Here is a 19,469-nt window from a genome sequence, read left to right as displayed (position 1 = left end):
CAATTCGAATTATTCTAACAATAAGCCGAATACTTGTGATGAGGACACGAGCAAAGCATTTGCGAAACTACACCAACATAAAATTCTTTCTTCTGACATGTCTAACTTAACTGTAATTACCTTGTTGTCTTCGAGCAAAAAATGCTCTGATATCTTCATGGTCGAGTTTTCTTTTATGCGGGTTTTCATCTGCTGATGCCATGACGAATTGATTAATATATTCTGTACATAGAAACAATGTCGCAACAACGGAAGTCTTGCACCAAACTGGAAAGCAATTTCCATTTCATTGGTATCCCCTCCTCCTAAAATTCTTTGATACTGTAACATATGTTTACACATTTAACTTTAAAGGCGCTACCAGTTTTCGGCAGTATGTAAACATAGGGCACAGTTTGGTGGTCCTCTCTAGGCGGATGGTACAATCTCTTGTTATCTTCCTGCTTTCTTCTCTCCAACTCTGTGATTGTTTCTATACAACTCCTTGGAGGTTTCAAGGTAAATATGAGCAGCAATGCTTTTTGAATGCTATGCCTCTCTGCAGGTAAAATAGAATTCAACCCGCATGATTAATCTTGATCACAATAGTGCAAAAGAGCATCTTTTGGTGTATGTGCACTCAACAGCCACCATAATGATTCTGTATTTAAGAAAAAGCGATGTTTTTTTGAAAAGATATCAAATCACGAGCAAGGATTATGCCGACCATGTCTTTTCATCATGACAATTTCCAATTCATCGGTATCCCCTCCTAAACATTTTCCGATACTGTACCCTATATTTACACATAAATAATATCTGATTGTATATTAATCTGTTTTTCGTGTACTAGTGTCGTTGACTTTAACACAGTTAATACGTTTGTCAAAGAAAGCTCGGAACTTTCTCTAGCACGTACAAGCTCTTTAAAGCCATATTGATAACAGGAAACTACGAAATCAACATCTATCCGAGGATAAAAGTAGTGTTTCAATAGTTCGACAAATTTCTTTTCAACTGTCTTTTCTCTTTTCCGCACCCAATGCAGCTTTCCACATCTGCATGTCAAATGAAGCTCTTTGTTACAATACTGTTGGTGGATCATGCATCCTTCGTGGATCCTGTAATCACAACAGCTAAAGTGATTTACATTCGCCATGCGCCCGCGATATCTCACTCATTCGTTGGCATCTTCAAACTGCACATCTAAAAACACATGTAGATGCATAACACCATCCCAGACACGGATTATGTCCAAGAAATGATCTACATTAAAAGTGTTCATCTCGCAGTAATCACACTGTATTTTCTTTTTCTTTAGTTTTTTTTCGAAGACGTAACCACAGCTTTACCTCTATTTGAACGTAAATCTTTGACTCTGCTTTAACAGACGTGTCTTTTCTCTTTTTTAAGTTCTTCACTGGGTTAAACATCTGTCATAAATATTTAATTACAAGGATGAACCCGTAGTTGATTGCCACTGTGATCAATCGTATGTTTCCTCCACAGGATATATTCGTGAAGTAAAAACCTATACAGATCATGCTTCGTGCCATTGCTAAAACCCACATGATCCAGAAACCAATCTCATAATTCAAGTCGATCATAGTTTCTGCAATGGCCGTTCCAAATTGATCACGTCTGTGCAACACATGCGTTCCCAGATATATTTTCCGGGTAAATATGTTCTCACCTTGGGACAATATAATGCCTTCTTCATTTCATGGTTGCCACAATCGTAATCACCTCATAATATTGTACAACTGAACCAAGTTAGATCCCAATATGGAACACCGCAATCACGCAAGATTTTCTCTAAATGTTGGTTACCCAAAACTCCAACTATGGAGCGTTCTCTTGTCTTGTTCACTTCATATATTTCCACTACATCTTTTGTAAACCTATCCCACATGTGATTCTCGCCCCAAACACTAGGAGCGAGACTCTCATAACGTTCATTGTGGATATATTTGTTTACTGTTTTCCTGTCTTCATCAAGCATCCATGCATAGCCAGTCGATGGATAATATCGTATACTGGCATTTCGCATTGCTATAACACTACAAAAACCCAATTCCCGAAAAACCTTTCAAAAGGAGAGATCAGTCAGTCTCTAAGATTCCATTATTTGTTTGTGGATTTCACGTGTGCTAGTGAGGAGCTTGTAAACCCCAGCCAAGTTCTTTGTAGCTCTGACTTGCACGGGAACAAGGCAAGCTATTTCTTCCTTCCACCAAGCTCCATCTAAATTCAGCCTGTATAAGTCGTGCCGTAACCTCTTGTACCAGAGGAGGGAAACCTCACTGGGGCTGGACATGAATCGGATTTGCCCCAGGAGGATCTTGGGAGAGGACAATGTGCTACCCTCTTCAACTAGCCCCACAAAGTCTGAAGGCTTGACTCGAGGTGTCTCCAGCTGCAAACCTCCGGAAGCCTGGTCGTCCTGGCTACCTTGGTCAAGCCGGTCTTCGGCGAAGCTCCTAGCACTCTGCATGCCCATGGTTTTGCGATCCTTCTGTCGTATGTCTTTTGAGCTTGTTTTCTGCTGTGTCGCAACGCAGCCGCAAGGGAGTCTTTCAACGCATCTGTACAATGACTGTGGAGAGAGAGAGAGAGGGAGAGATGTGCAAGAATGAGTGAACTGCCTGTCTTAAATTGTTGTGAAATAATAATAATAATAATAATAATTGAATCTTGATTTAAACTTCATGACAATATATAGCACACTGGTGCTAGTTTGAGAGAGCAAATACTTCTAAAGCTACTACTACATACAAAATACCACAATTACATCAACAATAAAATAGAATAGAATCAGAATAAAATTAAACGTAAACGTCCGTGTATAAGCCGCACCCCGAATTTAGAAGTGTGGTTTGTGGAAAAAAATGTTGTACAGTAAAGTTTGAAGTTCCAGTAACGTTCTATTGCTATAAACCAACAAAGACAAACAATCAAGTTTTCACCATAAAAGTTGAAATAGGAACGAGTGCCTAGTAGCCAAGCTTTAAATGTGGGGAGGAGTCTGGGCCAGGGCCTGGGTATCATGACCACGTCTATAAAGATGTTTGGAAACCCGCGAAAAAAATTCATGTAGAACAGGACCTTGATAATGCAGTCGACAAATTTGCCGAGAAGGTGGTCAACGACAATGAAACAGTCAGCCATTTACCTTGCGAATACTCGCAAATTTTGTGGTATTTTATCCCACGTTATTCATAATAAAAAGAAAAGAATAAAATGACGAAAATGAAGGGACATTGTTATTACTGCGTACCAGAAAAATCAAGGTTGGAAATCCAATTTATAAGAGAACTTAAGTTCTGAGATGAAAGTCAGGTTCCACTGAATGATAAAATAACTTGAGTGAATCATGGCCCCCTCTATTCAGTTAAGTCACTTGACAAGAGTGTACCCAATGTTAAAGTCACTGATGTCAACAACACCGATCTTGTTGACAAAACAGAAAATGCTCAGAGTATTCCTACCTTCGTCCATAACTGGAGGTGATAAACGAGCCTCGCAACATCTGTATGCCTGCTTTTTTCCCCATTTCCATATATCGCTGCCTTGAGGTGAGCAGAGAAGCACGAACAAGAATATGGATCACCCACTCTGTTCTGAGGAAAAAGAAGAATGAAAATGGCTCAGCATTTGTGGGAATGTGTGAAGCCACTGAAACAACACTTGTACTAACCCTTTCAGAAAGCTTAAAACCCACAAAAATCCTAACAGTAACCCTAAGAAGAAAAACACATCTAGAGTAAGGAGGGTGATGTTTCTGGCTAGGCAGGAAGCCTCCTTGCCTTGACAGACTGACAAATCCCAGGAACCAATCAGAGAGCTAGCAGGATGTAGTCTGGCGAGTGCCAACCACCTGAGAAGCAGAGAGTGGGGACATTCCGAGGTGGAGAAGCACTCTTCCCAGAAGCATGTAGCCACCTCGTTGTGGTTTACTGTTTTCCTATCTTCCTCAAGCATCCATGCATAGCCAGTCGATGGATAATATCGTATACTGGCATTTCGCATTGCTATAACACTACAAAAACCCAATTCCTGAAGCATGAAGCCAGTAGACAACGGAAAACCTATTGCGTCCATCACCACACAAACCTCCTTCAGCAATTCGTTCTCTTCTAACACGCTCAATCCCGAAATTCCATCGATTGCGGGGGTCGCCATCCTTTCTTCTCTTCTTTCCGAAAGGCGATAACCTCCCAGTGTGCAATAATCAGAGACAGCCAACTAAACGACAACAGAAGTTACATTCATGGTTCTCGCTGTAGTTAATTGTTCTTTTAACAGATTGTTGATTCTGTTTAAAGGCACTTTCTTTAATGGAGATGATGATGGGCTCATTTTCAAGTAGTATAACATGCAAGCAATCAGCGAATCTCGGTCCAAATTACCACTGTTATTGTGATAGATATATAGGTGAGCCACCGAGCACAACATCATCATTTTCATCAGCACCTCGAATGGTTTCTCTGTGTTCTGACACGAATTCGTGTACAGCTGTTTTTTTTTTTTTTTTTAATTTCCTCCATTTATTTATTTTACATTTACATTGTACTACAATATTTGAAGATGACGATGCTATTTGTGAAATTAAATAACAGGTTTCAAGAATAAATGGAGAGGGCAAGATATAGTTAAACTAATTACATGCCCTTTGATTAAATTACAGTTTTATTTAGGTTAAAGGAGAAAAAACTCTATTACTATAAAAAACTATGAAAAATATATAAAGAGAGGAAAAGAGAAAGCACAGACACACGCACAAATATATATATATATATATATATATATATATAACATTGGAGAGTCGGCGTGACGACAGCTGTCAAACGTACAGCTGTTTGAACCAAACCAGTCTGTTTTATCCATTTAAAAATTACGTACAGGCACATTGCGCTGGCTGACCAAGCTTTCAAGCTTGGAAGGTTTAACTTCATGCAACAACTTCCTTCCACTTTCGTTGATCTTAAACGCTTTATTGCCATTTTTTGATTCAATAAGAATCAACATCTTGCAAGCCAACATTGCTCTCACAAAAGCTTGGTCCATCAAAACTTTGACGTCCAAAGATTTGTGTAGTTTCCACATCATTTTTTCCATGAGACAAAGATCTTTTCTGACTGCATAATCACTCGTCGCTGTTAATTTCTGATTTCGGCGATTGGTGGCTTATTTAAAGTGACTTGATTTTTTGTTCCTTAAACAAAGACCAAATAACACCAAGTCAACAAAACTCAAATGCAGGTTGCGAAGAAAACAACATATGAATTTGCATTGTTTTCGGTGCTGTTCTGATCTTCTTCTACTTCTTATTTCGCGTTGCGGGTTTCAGATAACTTTAATTTAACGGAGTGTGACAACTCTAACAAACGCTGTTTCGAGACAAAGCCAAAAATGTTCCGGGATTTGGGACACTTGGAAATTTTTCCGGGAAGCACAGAATGATTCCGGGACATTGCAGGGAAAAAAAAAACATTGAAGGAAATTTTATTTCACGTTTTTATTGAGGTTAACCTCTTACAATACATGCCGAGAATTCTAAAAATTTCCGGGAATGTATCCCAAAAATTCGGGAGGATGATCCAAATTTCCGGGATACATACAGTTGTCGCCCCCTGTAATTTATGCAACTTTATAAGACGTTTTGAACAAATGACCTTGATAACGTTTAGCGGGGCTATTATATTATAACTGACATTCAGGTAAAATTCGGCACGGCTTTAAAGAAAGGCCCTCTTTGTTTTTTACTTGTGATGATCGGAAATGGTGATAATTTGCGGAACAGAAGCCACCGCCTTTATTCTTTACTTTTCTCCTGAGATAGTGTCCGAACACTAGGATACGGAGTTCGGCTCTTTTGAACAGTAACAGTAACTCTCGAGACTGCTTAGTTTTTAGCTACTTTTTTTCTTGACCGACATTAACAATTTTCGAAAATGAAAAATAGATCTTTTCCTTGACGTTTGTCAAAAATAGCAAAGAATTTTGAATTTTTGGCAAATTTTTAAGCAACTTTTTGACATTTCAGTGCACAACTCTTCAGCATTCTATGAACTCTATTGGGGGAGGCGTTTCGCCAGCCTTTTTTTGTATGTTTCTTTATGCGTGCAGAGACCAAAATAGGTTATGACTTGCCAAAACATTCATGGCTATAAAAACCGCAATTTCATCACATTGTAACAGAAGCTTTAGTGTGTAACATCTGATGAATGCTTTGCTGAAACCCCATACCTTCACAACAAAACAACGAGCAATTAAAAGAAATGCGCAGGAAATTGCTAACATCACTGTCACATCGGAAATAACTCCTAAGGCCAAGCGATTAAGTTAAAAGACAACGCCTACTTTCCACTTGCCAATGTTTGTTACCACCGGGACCAAGTGCCTTTAACACTGTTTAAAAACGTTTTCCTTTTCAAATTCACCGTTCAAGAGCTAGATCGATCCGGAAATATCGCTCGAGATTGGAGCATCTTACAAGCATTGTAGTGCGTCATCTTTGCTAGCACTGCAAAGGAAATAAACTACTACAGATTACATGTAATATGTTACACCATTTGTTCTATCTATCGTTCATTCGTTTGCGCATTCATTTTTCGTTGGCTAGTTCCTACTTTCTTAGGCTATCCTGTTTCCTTCCTAAAGAAGTAATTCTTTCACCAACTGAAATCTAATTACATGACACACTTCACCATCCAACCTTTAACGCAAAGAATCTACTACAGGGTAGTGGGTTTTTATTCCCCATGGACTTCGTGACACAGCATATCCTTGTGCTTGGAATTAATGACTTTCCGTTTTAAATTAATTAAATTAAGTCGAACCTCAACTATCCGGACTCGTTGGGACTACACGAATAATCGAGAATATGAATATTAATGAAGAATAAAAACTGATTACATTAAGAAAGCGACATTTAATCGTGAAACAAAACATTTGCAAATCGTTTGGAAAACAATATGGTCTACATCTTCACTGTCCGTTGTGAATACCTGTACACATGTCGGCAAATGTTATGATCTTCCATGCTCTTGCGGATATCAGATATCTGCTATTTACTAACGCCATATTCAGCTGAGAAATTGGTTCCTTTTTCTTCTTTCTCTAAGCGCAAAATTATAGCCTGTTTATCTCTTATCAAAAGAACTGATCGCTTACGCTTCAAGGACATGATGATCGTGAATAAACATTCGTGACGTAGTGCAGCTTGTTCGCCAAACAAGCCAATAGAGCGTGAAATTTCACTTAGCAACAAAGCAACTCTAAGCCAATCAGAACTCATTCGAAATTTCTGCATTAGTTACGACGTGTGGGAGCGCTGCTTTACTTTGCTTTTTGAAAGAGAAACAAACTTGCGTTTACTTTACTTTTCAACGCTGTAGTTTTAAAAAGAATATGGCTAAGGATCTTGATGATGACAAAATTGGGACCATAGAAAATGTCCGGATTATCGAGAAATCCAGATAATCGAGGTTCGACTGTACTTAAACTTCCAACTAGAGTAGCAAGAAACCATGTATGCCTTTGATTCTTTTCCCAACCGCTGTAATCAATCATGGAGTCACTTGCACAGGGTTCCAGAATATTGTTATTTTGCATTATGCTTACATATTCAAAGGTGAACAATTGCTTTGAGAGTTAAAGCTGCAATTGATCGGTTTGAAGAAGATCACAAAGTTTGTCTACAGAGGGAATGGCCACCGATACATGTAAACCAGATACCCATGGTGCAAGATACACCTCCAATACTGTTGTGGGATGTGTTGAAGTCATACGCTGGAGTCGTCAAATGGCTACCTTGTCCTTTTTGTGAAAGAAATGGTCATTCAAACCTTTTAGTTAGATTTGGAATTTGGACAGATGGGACAACGATGTCATCACATACACCAAGGATAATCTTTGACACCAGTTCTGTAATTCTTCTTGTGTCTGGAGTTTACACTTGTAGTAACAACCATCAGGTGCCATCTCATAACCCGAAAATCCTGGCAAGCCTCCTTTCGGCTATTCACATTCCGTTTCTCTTAACTAATCGTAATGGATTCTCCATGGAACTCATATCCGAAATTTGTTCGTTGGTGGATCATGGACTCAGTTTTCTCTCTATTGAGGATATTATACGCGAGCAATACAAAAAAGACGCACAACATGTGGCAAAATCAAATCTTATCGATTTTCCGGAATTCGAGCAATCTTCTTTTCCTTTTCCACATGTTAAAGCTATAAGAGAGGTGTTCTCCTCATACTCATCTCTTTTTGAACAATTATTCCCTGACGACATGACCAGTAGAACATCAGAGTGGATATTCTGTGACCATACCTTCAAAAGTGCTGCCAACATTGGTTTCATCAGAGACAGTGATGAGAAATGGATTAAACTTTTTAAGTGTATATTTATTGTTCTGGGCAAAGGTAGAGATATCCTGCACTGGAATTTTACATGTGGTGAATCCTTTCGAGGGGTTCAAGAAATTTTCATCCAACTTAAAGACAGATTGCGGGCGAAAAGAGGTGAAACTCAGGGGAATTGTTATTGACAGCTGCTTCAAATGGCAAAGAGGCCTTGCTGCAATATTTCCGGATATTGACATCAAATTGGATCTCTTTCATGCAGTTCAAAGATTTTTGAAAACTTTACCAGGCTGTGCAAGAATTGGCAGTGGCATTGCTAAAGAGTATGGTCTAATTTTTCGTCGCCCATCGGATTTGGGAGAAAAGCACACACAACCCACTGCCGATAAAGAGACAATGCTTAAGAACTTGGAAGGGTTTCAAAGCAAATGGTCAAACAAAAGGTGGAATAACAATTTTAGTTTTAATATAGAAGCCAAGGAGGCTTTGCAAAACATAACGATCCATATCGAGAGGGGTTGTCTAAGTGACATTCCTGTTCAATGTTCAACGTCTGGGAATGAAAGGATTCACAGGCACATGAATTCCGTTCTAGATACAAATAGAATTGGATTGGATCTGGCCTATTACAGGTGTGCCAGGTTTCTTTTTCGAATTAATAATGCTGACAAGGGTGAACTAACATCAATGCTTTGTCATCCTAGAATACAGGAAAACCATTATTTTTCTGAAAACTTTGGGGTGTCAAAAAATGTTTCTAAACCGAAAGGTACTTCTTTATGATTTAATTATACCACTTTAATTTTTTTATTTGATGTGACTCCCTCAAACTTACACTTTCGTCATGGCTTAGCTACCCTTACCTGTGAAGTCTTTGTCAACACACTGATTGACATCTGTTCCTGGTGATTCCAGCTCATGTCTTGTCTCTGACAAAACAAAATGTGTTAAATTGGACTGGATACAAAGACGTTATAGGCTTACCCGAGAGCATACAATTCAGCACTGAATTTCATTTTGACAACCTAGTAAGACATGCCTTAAGATATTCAACAACTATGTAAACGATGTCAGAAATCACGATTGTCCTTTCCATTATTGAATATATTGGAGTACTGGACCAATCATTTTCATACTGTTATAAGTAGTGTGTTACTTATGTAGTAGTAATTGAAGTCAATATATTAAGATCCGCAAAGATGAATTGTGGTCCTCTGAACTACTTAACAATAATTTATGAGAGTAGACTGCTATTCTTGCCTATAATGCTTTCTTATCACATTCCTTGCTAGTCAGCTCTTCAGTTAGGATTTGACAACAGAGAGTCCACTTTGCAGAATTGTGACAGGGTACAAGCCAAGCTATATCAGGGCACAATACTTTAATTTTTCTTGGATTAAGTGACTTGTTACTCTTGCTATGGTAAGTTGTAAGTTAATGCTAACCTGTATCATTACTCAATTGTTTTGTTGTAGCTATGGCATCATAATGACCAGGACCAGAGGAAGTATATGCCAGCGTTATGAGTACAGAACCAGTGACTGCTTGACGAGGGCATATACTTATGACCGGAGTGTGAGACTCAGAAGTTATGATACACATGGGCAGGTTAAGTACATGTACCTTAGACATTGCTATTGGCATCAGATCCCCTAGAGGACCATGAAAGTAGCCTGGGGTTTGGTACTTTGTGACCTCAGAATAGAAATTGTCTTCCCCGTCTATAAAGTTCATGTATTCTTCTGCATTGGGACCGGTCCATTCCTCCACCACTAGCGCTCGAAGAGCATTTGCAAGTTCAGTGATTTCCATATCTGCAGTTAACCCCAAAGTACTCAAGTGACTGACCACATCCACATGTGGACTTGTAGCTGTCAGTAAATTTGATAAATGGAAGGCAACTGTTGAAAAGAAACAGTCCCTGTCTCCTGGAACAGGGACAGTACTTAAAACAAATCCTTGCACATGTGCAGTCAAAGTTGTATCAATTTGAGGAAGGTCCTGTTCAGCACTTCCACTAGATTCAGATAAACTTCTTATTTTCAATACTGATATGTTCTCTAGTTCAACCCTTCATAAACTTGATAAAAGTTTATAGCATCCAGAGCAATTTGCAAAGCAGAATGATGTGTAGAAAAATACAGGTGATCTTCCATCGAATTTGAATTTGTAATGAAACTTTTTATTACATCTTTAATGTAGTCGATACGTGAAGAAAAAGATGTTTTGAATGATCACTGTCTAGGTCTAGCTTTACTAGAGCGGTTGAACCATCAGAAATAGCACCAACTTAGTATGGTTTTGCAAAATACTAAGTGTTTTCTATTCAAATGTTTTCAGAAAGAAGTTTTGCTTTATATGTTTATGCCAAACAAACAAAACAGTATTTCTGAAGGGTTTGCATCCTCTGTTTAGCCCTCATGGTAAATAAGGTGACTTTTCTTCATACTGAAAACAAACAAAAATTGTAGCATTGACTATGTTAGCAATTTATAACAGCCCTCAGAATCTCGGGTCACATCCGCAGGTCATAATAGTATTATTTTTAAAAAAGAGAAAGTTATTTTTATAAAAGCAAACAGTATCTAATTTATCGCTGCTTTGTCTTCAGCATGATACAATGAGCCTTATACCATGGCTACTTTGCCAGTGAAAACCTTTGAATTACAAGAGAATATATATATTTTTCTATGTTTCATTTTCACAAACTGTGCGTGATGTGAAAAGCAAGCTGAGTTATTTCACATCAAATAAAGCTGTTGATGATGATTGTCATTGTCCTGAAATAGGCCACTTTAAAAAATACCAGAAGATTCTTCGTTTTCCCTCCAAAATTTTGCATAAGCATCATTCTTAGTTTCTCTTAGGACCATTGTAATTCCCAATGGAAACTGGAAACACTGTTCAGTGTGACTGATTTCCCCAAATTTTTGTAAAGCAAACAAATAGAAATTAAGCTATGTTTTTTAAGTGGCCTATTCTATGGGTATACAAAAATTTGGTTTATCAACGGAGTTGATAATGTAAATTGACCACCGTACAGAGATTCTAAAAGCTGCAGAGATTCTTCAGCTTTTAGAATCTCTGTACGGTGGTCAATTTACATTATCAACTCCGTTGATAAACCAAATTTTTGTATACTACTTCCCCACCGACGCAGCACCACAGTTTCTTTAGAAACTACCCCTTTATTCTATGGGTAACGTGACAAAAGACCCAAGACAGCAGTTATTATTGCAAACAACTGTTCAGCGTTACGGTAGTTGCCTTCCACCAAATGCATTCTTAGCTTTTTTGTACTAGTTACTGGGCATTGTAAAAAGAGGACAAGCAGTTGTCGTTGTGGATCAAACAAAACTAAGAAGACTGGTTGCAAGAGGAGATACAAGAACGTGAACAGATGTCAATGTCTTCTAAAGTATAAGACTTGCAGCACGTTTTGCATATTCTCTGGGCAGTGTGGTGGAGCAACGTGGAAAAAAATTGTCTTACTTACAGGGAACAAGTTGCGTTCACCTCCGAAGATGAAACATATTCTACAAACTTCTAAAATGAAGTTCCAAACCTTGTCTAGGAAATTGACATTTCCACTTAATTTTTTAGAAATGTGTTTATTTTGCGCAGTTATACACTCTTTCAAGATTTCCGGAAAACAATTTGTGGCCGCAGATGTACACTCCATGTACATACAAGTAATTGACAGTTTGTTGGAGATCGGGATAGTTCTTCCTCTGGAGCGGAGAACTTTGGATTCCCACTATAACGAGATTGCAAAAATCAAAAGAGATTTCAGTGGTGACGAGAGTTTGCCGTCCTTCACTGCATGTAATTTGACAATCATCGCTTATATTATCGAATCTACCTAAATGTTACTGTTAGTGGCTGTTTCTTTAGAGTTGAACAAAGTAAAATATCAACTGGATTTGCTTGATAAGTGTGTATTACTGGTTTCGGTTCTGGGTTGTGGAAATTTTCTTCAGTTTTTACAACAATTGAGGCAATAGTTGAGGCATAGGAGCAACTTCAGAATACCCCGCCACAGCTAACCACTATTGTTTCCCCTATGCGGCATCTTTTGAAGAACAAGACTTAATACAATAGAGCTTATTCTTATTCAATGAAAGGCAAATAATTGGCAGGGTATTCTGAAGTTTAGCCCAGGCATACCTTGGTTTTTTTTTGGACTCTTTTTTCAACATTTTTAAAATCTAATCTCTGATAGAGTCCGTTTCCGTTCCTTCCACAGAGATCATTCAGTTAACCGTAGACATTGATGTCCCCCTGTATATATGTCAAAATTTCCAGTTCTTGAGTTAACGCGTTTTAAATGACACCCAAAAAGGCATATTTAAGGAGGCTAGAAAGGGTTTTTTGTTAATTAATATAGTGTTAGTGAAACGATGATCATGAAAGATACCAAAGAAGGATATTTCATACCGTTGGCTGGGTAATACTTTAAGGGCTTTTTTGACGTCATATCGCTTACCGTGGCAACACGCCAGTTCCACAAAATCGCCCTCAAAATTTGAGTTTTTGAAAATTTCCTGAAAAACTAAGTCGGTAAACCTACCGTTTTTATTTGTTTCTGGGAAATCTTCCTAAATTCTTTAGAGAGTATGACGAAAAGTTCTGTTGTAGAATTTAAGATACATTGAAAAAGGCGTTTTATAGTTTACAGAAAATTGTACAAGGTAACTTTCCCCCCAAACGTAGCCATCGTGAATGATTCGTGCATGCAAAAACTCAAGATAGGTCACCGCACAAAATTTCGAGATAAAGGCAATTTTTGTCTGTAGGTTTTATTTCCGGTTCGCGCCATATTTCCGCTTCCGGTGTGTTGCGCGCGCTACGTTAATTTGATAGTAGTAGAATTTTCATTGTTATGCAGCACCTCTATGGCACACGATACTAAGATATGGGCGAAAATAATTTCCGCACATGCGAAGAAGTGCAGCAGGATGGAGGTTTCCGTCGCTGAGCAGAGGTGGGTGGGACAAAAAAGGGGGCTCCGTAGCGACCTCTCGGGGAATGAACGCATAACGGGGTGATTACAATTGTGGAGGGCGAATAAATACCCTGCCCAATGCCCATGGGTATTATGATGGTCTCTAGAGTAAAAGCGTGCTAATTTATGTATGGCACGTGGCCATTTCGGCGTAGTCATATCAATGAAAATAGTAGTCGAATTTTCATTGTTATGCTGCACCTCTATGGCACACATGAAGATACTAAGATATGGGCGAAAATAGTTTCATACCCAAGCACAAATTGCCGCAAATAACCCAACATATATACCTTAAAAGACCCACATTCCTCCCAATCTCAGAAGCTCAATTTATTTAAAATGGGGTGGATGGATAGAATGTTTCAAGGGAAGGTGAGGGAAAGGATTTCGAGATTATTACGAGCTCGAGAAAACATACACATGGAAAACTAGTTTAAGCGGGAACACACGTCATGAGGGCTAAATAGAGTGTGACAAACGGGATGAAGACTAACTTGAAGGCAACACACGCCATGAAAACAAACTTGGTAGGCGACACACGCCAGGGAAACAAATTTTAAGGTGACACACGCCAAAGAAAGAAACTTAGAAGGCGACACACGCCAAAAACTAGTTCAAACAGCGACACGCGCCATGAAGACTAAGTTGAAGGCGACACACGCCATGAAAACGAACTTAGAAGGAGACACGCCATGAAAACAAACTTAGAAGGCGACACATGCCATGAAAACAACATTGGAGGCGACACACGCCGTGAAGACTAACTTAGGTGACACACACCGTAAAGACAAACTTGAAGGCGACACACGCCACGGAAACAAACTTGCAAGGCAACACACACCATGAAAACAAACTTGTAGGGCGATACACGCCACACATTTCAAAAGTGGACCATGGGGTGAGCAACAAACAACCACAGTAAAGCGAGAAAAACCAGCTTACCTCTTTAGCGGGAGCAACCGGGTTATCGCCGGCAGCAGGAACTTCGGCTGCAGCTGCGGCTTCGTCAGCGGAAGAGCGGCCACCAAAACGTCTGGAGGGATAGGAACAGGAACTTCAGCCATAAGGAAGGGCTCAGCGACGGAAACGTGGAAACGAAGACAAAAAAGGGGGCTCCGTAGCGACCTCTCGGGGCATGAACGCATAACAGGGTGATTACAAGTGTGGAGGGCGAATAAATACTCTGCCCAATGCCCATGGGTATTACGATGGTCTCTGGAGAAAAAGCGTGCTAATTTATGTATCGTGCGTGGCCATTTTGGCGCAATCATATCAGTGAAAATAGAACGAAAAATTTGATTCACAAGCTGACAGGTTGCTGACACGTGTTTCTTAGTTTTTGCGTGTGGTTACGTGTATGTTCACCGGTGAGTCAGTGCGCCCATTCCAACCACCTAACCACAAACCTTCACATTTACCATAATTTAATTTAGCCCCAGACCCCCTCTCATACAAAGAATAAACATCAAACACAGCCAAAATACCAGGAACAGAAGTAACAACCAGCGTAGTGTCATCAGCATAGGCAGAAACAACAGGCAAAGAAGACGAAGAACCAGGAAGAGACAAACCAGAAATTAAACCACTAGAACGAATATTACATGCAAGTACCTCGGCAACTAAAACATAAAGGAGGGGGGACAGGGGACATCCCTGCCTCACCCCACGAGATAACTTAAAAGAGTTTGAAATATGACCATTAACATTAACACAACTACTCACATTATTGTAAAATAAATTAACCCATCCGACAAACGACTGCCCAAAACCCATAGCATATAAAGTAGAACGAAGGAACGTCCAATCAACCCTGTCAAATGCCTTTTCTTGATCAAGAGAAAGAAGAGCAGCAGGAGTACCAGAAGAAGAGCAAAAATCGACGACATCCCGAAGAAAAGCAACATTTTCCCCAATGAAACGGCCGGGAACACCACAAGACTGATCCTTATCAACAACCAAATGAATAACCTTAAGAAGACGAGCAGCAATAGACCTAGAAGCAATTTTATAATCGACATTCAACAGGGAGATTGGACACCAGTTTTTGGGGTCAAGACGATCCCCTTTTTTAAACAATAAAAAGTAATGATACCTCGGCGCTGAGAGCGAGACAAAGAGCCTAAACCAAAAGCAGAATTCTAAACGCAAACTAAATCGAAACCCAAAAAATGCCAAAATTTTAAATAGAATTCCATGGGAAGGCCATCACAACCAGGAGCTTTACCACGGGCCATACCCTGAAGAGCTGCAAAACACTCCTCCTGGCTGAGAAGACCCTCGCACACCTCACTATCATCATACGGAAGAACTGAAGAAATGTTAGAAAGAAGCTCAGCACGAGCATTGGAGTCACAAGGAGCAGCAGAGAAAAGATCCGAATAGAAAGAACGAAAAACATCACACAACCCATCCTTATCGGTAACCAAAGTACCATCACTAGCCCTCAGCGCCGAGATATTACGGTCAGTGCCGTTTTTCTTTTCGAGCCGGAAGAAGTAAGCAAGGAGGACTCACCCGGACGGACCCGGAGGAACGGAGCTGGGGAGAGCCCATGAGAAAGAAATAGCACAATGGTCAGAAAAAGGACACGGCAGAATGTCTACAGAAGACACATAAGGCACCCAAGCAAACGGACAACTGATGAGGTCAACGCGGGATGCAAGGGCCCCATCGGGCCGGAACCAGGTGAAAGCAGAATCATTTGGGTGCCTTTCACGCCAAATATCCACCACACAACAATCCGAAAACATAGCTGACAACAAAACAGAACTTTCACGAGAGACATCAAAAGGACAAGACCCACGGCGATCCCGAACACGGTCCAGGACCGTGTTAAAATCGCCGCACAAAAGAGTAGGAACAGCAGGATCAATAGAGTCAACACAACGAACCAAAAAAGCGTCACGATCAGGATTACGGTTAGGAGCATAAATAGAAGCAACCGGAAAAACAGAACCACGAAGAGAAAACTCGACCAAAACAAAACGACCATCAAACTCGCAAACCACAGACTTACACTCCAAAACCGAACGATACAAAACAACCACACCAGGAGAGTGATTGGTACCAAAAGAACCAGCACACAAAAAACCAAACCGAGAAAACCAAGAAAGAAGATCATCATTAGAGACTGCGTGGGTCTCCTGTAGACAAACTACCGAAGGAGAGAGATGGGACAGCCACTGGAGAAACCCAAGACGCTTGTCACCATCTCTCAACCCATTAACGTTTACAGAAATTACAGTAAGAGCCATAATATAACAAAAAAGTAGTGACAAACCCATAACAAAAACTAAATGGTGGCGAGACAACTGCTAAATTAACGGCGCCTAGCAGGGCTAGGCGAAGGAACACGACGACGGTACGTATGAGGATCCGGGCTAAGAGGAGACCTCTCGTCCCCGCAACGAGACCGGGAACGAGAGGACGGATGGAGGGCCATCCCCGAGCCAGAACTACGAGAACTGACCCGGGGAGGAAGAGGTACGGTAAAATCATGCGAAGACTGGGAAGAGCTCCCAGCCTGCCCTGAAACGACAAGATCGTCCGTGGATGACGGAAGAGCTGCCCTCAACCTCTCAACCATACTGACGGTCTCTTTTCTTGACACAAGAGGGGGATGTAACCTCCCCGAACCACTACGTCCAACTTTGATCGGAATTTTAGACCTAACAGGTCTAGCATCCACCAAAGAGGCCGGAGCATCATCACCCGAGTCAGATAATACAGATCCCGAAAGGGGAGAAAAAGATGGGGAGGAAACCTCCTCCTGAGGCACACCCACCTGACCAGTGGAGGCCCCCGAAACACTGACAGAACCCGGGCTAGGAGAGGGATCCAGAACCCTCTCCTCAGCCCCCCCCCGACCCATTGTCCAGCAACGGCTCGCTCACCAGTTCATCGAGCTCGTTATCCCGAACATCGATACTCATGGCTTCAACAATTTCAGATTCAGGCCCAGGCCTAGCCGGATCCTCTGCAGGCACAACCTCTGGGACAACGACTGGCTCGGCAGCACCGGACACATTACCAGGGGCAGCCGCAGGCACAACTTCAGCACCCGAAACATTATTACTAACATTATTATCATCATCGTTTTCATTCTCACTGTCAATGTCGGTGGCTGGGTTACCTGGCACAAACCATACTGGCTTAGGGCAAGCACGAACAAAATGCCCAGCCTCATGACAGCGACGACATTTACCCTTTAAAGGGCAATCGGCAGCCTTATGGTTGTCATGACAGATATTGCACACAAGGGGCTGCCCCCGATACCACACCCGACAATTTACCCCGTCAATTTTGATATTCCTGGGGATTTCATGCTTGCGCACCATGCGCACCAACCGTGTACCAGTATACACACCAGGGACATTAGTCCATTGCTGGTGCTTAACTTCCTTTACGTCACCAAAAAATTTGAAAGCCTCTTTGACTTTATCATTACTGCCCTCAAGAGGGAACAGATACAACATGACTAACGTGACTGGAGCTGAATAGATGACCGCACAGCGGACGTCACCAAAAAGTATGGACCCGGCATCCTCATAGGTCTTTTGATGAGATGGGTCTATGAACGAAATGCGGATAATACCCCCCGGACAGACCTGGATTGAATCCACCAGGCCAGCCAGGGAGTTAGCTATGGTGCTGGCAACCCCGGCATGGGAAGTGGGAAGTCCCAGCGGGGGAAGCCAGACTTAATGATTAAAGTGGGCGTGTTGCGCGGAACCATTATGAATAAATAACTAAATGTTTAAATATATTCTTTTATAAATGAATCCTTTTATAAGTAACAGTACGAATCTTTTTAACAGTAAACTAAGAGTAAACCTTAAGCAGCTGCTAAAGGACTAATGCTAATTAATAATTATCGTTTTGATGTTTCACACTAATATTCCACAAAAATATCACTCAATTATTAAAATACAATATAATACAATTTAAGCCACACTAATACGGAAGAAAAATACCCAATAACACACTAAATGGCCGCTCACTTAAAGAGTAAGCGATCACAAAAAGTTGTAGTAATAAAGTTCACCCTAATGTAACACTCGAATAGCCAGAAAAATAACCTTGAACAAAAAAGCTCAAAGCTCAAGCCAAAAAATTTTAATAATTAAATACCACACTAGAAAATCCAAGGAAAACCACCACAAAAATAAGACAAAACCACTCAAGAGAACCAAAAAGACACTCAAATGACACACTAAATGAAGGATCAACCAAAAATCGGGCTCAAAGAGCCCTGGAAGCGAGAAAAATGAAAACAAAAAGACTCGGCTAAGCCCTGGTTACCGCAAAATGCGGAGCATTAGTCCCCGGGAGGGTCACCGAAAAAATAAAAGAAAACCAAAGAGACAAAGAAAAAACTACAACAAAGACCTTACCACACTCCAAAATATGAATAATGAAACCACACTCCAAAAATGAAAAGAAAAGGTCCAGGCCACTCTCCAAATGGAACGTCTCCCAGCAAAAATGAGAGCTTACTGTGCAGGGTTTGACTTTTTCACTGTTTGAGATCTCAGCCATAAATTCGATTGGTAGGGTGGTGTGAGTTTGCTTGTGTGATAAACTTGTCTATATCCCTTTTGCTGGCATCCACAACGAAAAAATGTCGTCATTGTATCGTTTCCAAATCATTGGCTTTATGACACTTTTGCTGAGAATCTGTGTCTCAAGATCGGCCATAAAGATATTTGCAAAGGCAAAGGCCATTTTAGTACCCATAGTTTGTGAGGATTGGAGGGTTATTTTTGAGAAAGTTTTCGTATGCTTTGGCAATAGTATTATTTACAGTCCTCCCAAACATTCTAGGAAAAAAAGCATCGTTTCACTTCCATCGACTCGAAAACGTTTATAGTTGTGGTAAGTCCTTTGGAGAACATTCGGAAAAGTCCCAAATGCAAACAACAGAGCCAAAACTGAACTTGATGCTGCCACAATCGGGGAATCAGCCGAGCTTGACAAAGAAATTCGACATTGTTTACGGAAGCACTAAACAATGGTTAATCAAACCTCACTAGCGACGGATTAGGATTCCGCTTCAGTAGGAGTCGTATTCAGAAGCGCAGAGTGATACAGCCTAGTGAAAATCAAACTGTCGGAG

At 40.5% G+C, this 19,469-nt stretch overlaps 1 protein-coding gene across 1 annotated transcript in view; it reads left to right on the top strand.

The window, feature by feature from the left end:
• Positions 1 to 18,974: 18,974 nt before the first annotated feature.
• The window catches only part of LOC138034760 (uncharacterized), a 2,374-nt gene continuing 1,879 nt past the window's right edge, over positions 18,975 to 19,469 (top strand). Inside the window, exon 1 of the mRNA XM_068881877.1 lies at positions 18,975 to 19,095. Coding sequence (XP_068737978.1) covers positions 18,975 to 19,095 — 121 coding nt within the window. The remainder of the gene's footprint in view (positions 19,096 to 19,469) is intronic.

The sequence above is a fragment of the Montipora capricornis genome, chromosome 2, assembly GCF_036669925.1.
Source record: "Montipora capricornis isolate CH-2021 chromosome 2, ASM3666992v2, whole genome shotgun sequence".
NCBI classification, from domain to species: domain Eukaryota; kingdom Metazoa; phylum Cnidaria; class Anthozoa; order Scleractinia; family Acroporidae; genus Montipora; species Montipora capricornis.
The sequence above is the reverse complement of the archived record's forward strand: the minus strand, read 5'-3'. Positions and strand labels throughout refer to the sequence as shown.